The sequence below is a fragment of the Myodes glareolus genome, chromosome 18 (genome assembly GCF_982192425.1).
Source record: "Myodes glareolus chromosome 18, mMyoGla1.1, whole genome shotgun sequence".
Lineage (NCBI taxonomy): Eukaryota > Metazoa > Chordata > Mammalia > Rodentia > Cricetidae > Myodes > Myodes glareolus.
Genome location: NC_142043.1, coordinates 44,365,602 through 44,371,575, shown reverse-complemented (window position 1 = coordinate 44,371,575; position 5,974 = coordinate 44,365,602). Strand labels below are relative to the sequence as shown.

The window sequence follows — 5,974 nt, the reverse complement described above, 5'->3', positions numbered from 1 at the left end:
AATGGAAAGATGTCTCAACACTCTGACTTGAAAAATCTCTGACCTTCAGGCAAGGTGGAAGTAGGCTCACATGTTTGGACCTTCATACTTCAGGGCCTTGCAACAGGTAGAATCTGCTCATGGTATTCTCAGGCCTTGACCCCTGAAGAAGTCACATGGTTCCTGAGACGGCACTTGAGATACCAAGTAAAGAAGGATTTAAAAATAAGGAGATGCTTTTTTAGATGGAATATTGACTCTATTGGATGGTATTACTGAAGACTCATTCAGGTGCTTAGTGGAAATGAAGCTGATGTGGTAGAAAATAATGAAAAGTCTGTTTTGCAGAGAAAATTAGTACTAGATAGTGTCAGAGGGCAGTCATATGGTGAGATGGAGGTTGAAAATTTCAAGGTGTTCAGTGCCATTGAAGAGAAGACCCTTGCTCAGCATTGGATGCCTAGAACAGACTCCTTCCAGCTAAGCCTTCACTCTGTGCTAGGAATAGACAAAGAAATTCCAATCTCAAGTAAGCAACTTAATGGTGCGGGAGAATTGTCTGTATTCTGTCAATCATGTTTTAAATAAATGCTAATTGGCCAGGCAGGAGGTGTAGGTGGGAAAACCAGACAGGAAGTGGACATGATGCAAGGAGAGCAGGAGGAATTCTAGGGAGGAGGAAGTTGATTCCCCCACTCCTGCCCAGATCACCGAAGCAGCAGGATGTGAGCTGCCCCACTGAAAAAGGTACTGAGCCACATGGCTAAAATAGATCAGAAAAATGGGATAATCAAGATGTAAGAGTTAGCTAATAAGAAGCCTGACCTAAGGGGCCAATCAGCATTATAACTTATAGAGATCTCTTGTGTGATTTTTTCTCTGGGTCTAAACAGCTGGGGGGCTGGGCAGGACAGAAACAGAAACAAACAGGCCCAGCCCTTTCATGTTACAACTTCACACTGAATCTGCTGTAACTCAGTTCCGAGTGTGGCAGAGTATATTACAACACAGATTCAAAATTTGGGTGGATCTTTGTGGTTTTATTGTTTTTGTATACAAAAAAGATGCAGAATTTGAAGTCATGGATTGTTGGTCTGTGATTGCCTTTCAGTATTGTTACAGACATCTGTGTTTGCCAAAAATACACATTAAGACCTTGGCTCCCTTGAGATAAATCACTCTAACAAATAAAAAGATAGGTACACTGGCTTCTGCCGTCTAAGTTTTGGAATTAAATGCATGAGTCAATGCACACAGCATGCATATTATTTTTGTTGCTTGTTTTTGTTAGTAATAGGATATACAGATTCTCTGACATTTACTGAGTACTACATTTCTCTTGCAAAGTGTATCTCATTCAAAGGTTACAGAAATAACAGGGATGAACCTCCTATTCAGCTTCCTTCTATAGTGATGTGGTGATGGCATTATAATGTCCCTGTCATAAAATAAATGTGAGAAGCACCAGAATTATATGACTATACTGACAAAGACGTATATATTTATAATGTTGTTGGTATCACACCTTTTGTTTTCAACATGTATGGGATATATTAGAATGCAGTGACCTATGATGATGTGCATGTGAAATTCACCCCGGAGGAGTGGGCTTTGCTGGACCCTTCCCAGAAGAATCTCTACAATGATGTGATGCTGGAGACCTTCAGGAACCTCACTGCTATTGGTAAGATGGTGAAAATTTCTTCATGTTTAAAAATGAGGGAACTAGTGTTTCCTAGTTTGAGGGTCTTCTATAATTTGTATTGATAAATACAAAGAATGTGGTAAATAAATTATTTATGGTGCTAAGATTCATTAAAAATAATACCTTAATTTTTCTCAATTTCCAATAATACATACTTTCTGGTATTATTTTTAGGCTACAATTGGGAAGGTCATGATATTGAAGAGTATTCTCAAAGTTCTAGAAGATGTGGAAGGTAATTTACATATGCAAGATTATATACACATGCATTTGAACAAATATTAATGTTTTCTGAATGTTTTAAAGGAAAGTAACAAGATAAAAAACACAACTTTAAATTGTATTGATGATTATTAAATTCTCCAGAAGCTATATAACTTATTGTCAGGTAGGAAATTTGTGTTTGCAAGGCATTAAGAAAGAAGACAAGGAAAGAGTGCCTTTAACAGATATCACCATCTGAATCACAGCTGAGGGAGAGGTGTGCTGTAGAGGTGCCAGTCTGTTTAATTTGGTACGACTCTAATTGCACTAGGTATACACGTTAACAGGTGATAAGTATGTTTCCAAAACCCACTACTAAGCAAACAATTCATAGGAAAGCTAGTGTTTTAAATACTGGTGATGGGTTTGCTAAGTATATTGAGTTGAGTAGATAGAGTCGAGGGACAGTTTTTTGCAGAGAAACTGTAATCCCTATACCACGTGTTTATGAGGAACAGATAGTCATACTGTGTAAATGCAATGTGGAAAGCTTTTGTTATTCTTCCTTTAATAGGTACATCAATTCTCACCCTAGATAGAAAGCATATGAGTATAGGTGTACAGAAAGAAGTTACACTGTCTCCCTCAGAACAGTTTGAAGAGATGTGGTAGTCTCTATTTATACTGGACTCGATGATTCTGGTTCAAGGTTATAAGTAATTGATTTTCCAGATTCATTGAGAATACATTAACAAACTGACAATTCAGAAAAGCTTACAAGTACTAGTGATCTGTAAACACTTCTGTTTGTCATGAGTCACTTTGCAAATGTAGTATGAGACTCACATTCTTGGAAAATATATGAATATAATAAGTGTGTTAATGCTCTGAGTTTTTCCAGTGCTCTTCACATATGTGAAAAAGCTCATCTAGAAAAAAGAAGCTCTGAATATGAACCATGTAATAAAAGCTTACCATGAAAGGCATCTTCAAAGATGCAAAACAACCCTTAAAAATATAAACCATAAGTTTAAACAAAGAGATAAAACCTTAACTTCTGAATTCTCTTTAAAATTTTAAGGTTCAGAGGCTACGAGCACTGGTTGTTCTTCCTGAGGTCCTGCATTCCATTCCCAGCAACCACATGGTGGCTTACAACCAATTGTAAGGAGACCTGGTGCACTCTGTACTGAAGTATACAGGCAGGAGGAACATTGTATACATGATAAAATTAGACAAAACTGTAAAATTAATTTTTACTAATGTAAAGATTTACCAGTGTAATGAATGTGGTAAAACTTTTACTTGTGCCAAGTAACCTTCTGAATATAGGTAATGCATTTGTTCCTTTACACATTACAGTTCTCTTGAATGGCATGAGAGAATTCACATGGAAGAGAAGCCCTGTGAAGCTATTCAAGATGATGAACCCATTGAATATCACAGTCAACTGCGACTATATAAAAGAACACATACCGGAGAGAAGCCCTACAAGTGTACTCAGTGTGGTAAAGCTTTTACATCTCCCAGTCATCTTCAAGTGCATAAAAGAACACATACAGGAGAGAAACCTTACAAATGCAAGCAGTGTGATAAAGCTTTTGCATATCCTAGTTATGTTAAAATTCATGCAAGAACACACACTGGAGAGAAACCCTACAAATGTCATCAGTGTGCTAAAGCTTTTATGCATTCCAGTCATCTTCAAATGCATAAAAGAACACATACTGGAGAGAAACCCTATAAATGCAATCAGTGTGGTAAAGCTTTTATATCTTCCACTCTTCTTCAAAGGCATAAAATAACACATACTGGAGAGAAACCTTACAAATGTAAGCAGTGTGATAAAGCTTTTGCATATCATAGTTACATTCTAATTCATGAAAGAACACATACTGGAGAGAAACCCTATGAATGTAATCAGTGTGGTAAAACCTTTATACATTCTGGTCATCTTCACAGGCATGCAAGAACACATACAGGAGACAAACCTTATAAATGTTATCAGTGTGGTAAAGCTTTTGCATATCCTCATAATGTTCTAACTCATGAAAGAACACATACTGGAGAGAAATCTTACAAATGCAGCCAGTGTGGTAAAGCTTTTGCATATCATCATAGTGTTTTAGTTCATGAAAAAACACATACCGGAGAGAAACCCTTATGAAGGTAATCAGTGTGGTGAAGCCTTTTCACACCAGAATCTTCTCCAAATACATAGAAGTACCCATATGGGGGAGAGAAAAATTATCACTGTGATCAATGTGATAAAGCTTTTATATACTACAGTAGTCCTCTAAGGCATAAAAGAAGACATAGCAAAAAGAAACCCTATGAATGAAATCAGTGAAGTAACGCCTTTGCAATTCATATTAATCTCCAAATATAAAGGAACACATATCAGAAAGAAACCCTATCAATGTGACTAATGTTGAAAAGCCTATATATGTATCAGAAGTCTTCAAATTCATGAGAAAATACACTGTACAGACACCTTATAAATATAGTCAGTGTTATATTGTTATTATTTTATGGTACTTTTTTATAAGAATAAGGTTTTAGTGAAAAATTGGTTAAAACCTTTTCATATTAGAGTATTCTTTGAGAAAATGTAAAAAAAATACTGAAAAGATTCTAACTCTTTCTGATTTTGTTAATTTGGATATTCTCTCTCTGCCTTTTGGTTAGGTTGGATAAAGGTTTGTCTTTTATTATGATATTTTAAGTAAATTTTTTTTCTCACTTTCCATAGCTACCCCAATCTCCCTCCCTCCCCTCCCGCCATCCCACACTTCCACCCACCTCACCCTCATCCATTTCCCAAAACTGGTTTGGCTTCCCCATGGGGAGTCTACAAAATTTGACACTTCAAGCCAAGACCAAAGGACTCTGTCCTATATCTAGGCTGAGCAATGTATCCCTTCAGAGATTATGTGCTCCCAGAGGCCAGATCAAGCACTAGGCACAAGTCTTTGTCACACTGACACTGGTCCCAGAGAAAGTCCAAGCTTCATAATTGTCCCCCACTTTCAGTGGGCCCAGTTTGGTTCTATGTAGATTCCCCAACTATCAGTCCAGAGGCAGTAAGCTCTCACTAGCTCTGCTCAACTGTTTCTGTGGATATTACTAATGGGATCTTGACCACTTTACTCATCATTCCTCCCTCTTTTGGGCTGGTCTCCAGTAGTTTGGCCCAGCACTTTGCTATAGATCTCTACCTGCTTCCATGAGTTGCTAGATAAACATTCTATGATGACAATTAAGGAAGTCATTAATTTGATAACAGGGAAAAACCAATTTAGGCATCTCCTCCACTGTTGCTTAGGGTTTTAGATGGGGTTATGCCTTTGAATTCCCGGCAGTTTCCCAAGAGTCATGTTTCTCACAGGCCCTTCAACAACTCCCTCAGTCAAGATACCACTTTCCTTTCTCTCTCTCTCTGTTCTTCCGCCCTTTTGAGCATCTCGTTCCCTCATGATCTCCTTCATCCCCTTCTCACCTCCCCTTGTACTCCCTCTACCTTACCCCCCCCCCCATTCCCAATTTTCTCAGGAGATCTTGTGTATGTCTCCTTCCCAGAAGGAATTATATGTTTCTTTCTGAGTTCTTCTTGTTACCTGATTTCTCTGGGACTGTGTTCTATAGGATGGTTATCCATTGGTTTATGTCTAATACCCACTTATGAGTAAGTATATACAATGTCTATCTGGTTCTGGGTTACCTCATTCAGGATGATTATTGAAAGAAAATGTGGCAAATTTATACAATGGGGTACTACTCAGTGGTAAATAAACAATGGCATCTTGAAATTTGCATGCTTCCTACTTTTTCAAAGTCAGTGTTGTTAAGAGTTCTTCCATTTTCTTTTATCTTTTTAAAAAGTTAAAAATTGATATTACTTTTAAATTTATCATTCTATACAAGAAACTGCTGGAATCACTATTTGTTTCTGTTCTCCAATGGTTTGCAGACATTAAGAACTTCAGTCCACTTTTCTCCAGTGGTTATTATTTATTTCTATTTTGAGCAATGTCAATGTCACCTGTAACCTATGCTTGCCTCAAACTGTGTAACTGAGAATTGCTT

The 5,974-nt window shown here is 37.4% G+C and overlaps 1 protein-coding gene and 1 pseudogene across 1 annotated transcript; both read left to right on the top strand.

Annotated features, from left to right (window-relative positions):
• Positions 1-372: 372 nt before the first annotated feature.
• LOC146890790 (zinc finger protein 120-like) lies at positions 373-1,923 on the top strand. The gene is made up of 3 exons (XM_087897809.1): positions 373-540; positions 1,537-1,663; positions 1,859-1,923. The coding sequence occupies exons 1-3, from the start codon at positions 373-375 to the stop codon at positions 1,921-1,923; spliced, it is 360 nt and encodes a 119-aa protein (XP_087753935.1).
• Positions 1,924-3,271: 1,348 nt separating this feature from the next.
• On the top strand, positions 3,272-4,403 carry LOC148119141 (uncharacterized; annotated as a pseudogene).
• The last annotated feature ends 1,571 nt before the right edge of the window (positions 4,404-5,974 follow it).

Coding starts and splice junctions, on each gene's coding strand:
- LOC146890790 (XM_087897809.1), top strand. CDS start 373: ATGGAGGTTGAAAATTTCAAGGTGTTCAGTGCCATTGAAGAGAAGACC. Junction 541..1,536: donor ATGGTGCGGGAGAATTGTCT/GTATTCTGTCAA, acceptor GGGATATATTAG/AATGCAGTGACCTATGATGA. Junction 1,664..1,858: donor CAGGAACCTCACTGCTATTG/GTAAGATGGTGA, acceptor TATTATTTTTAG/GCTACAATTGGGAAGGTCAT.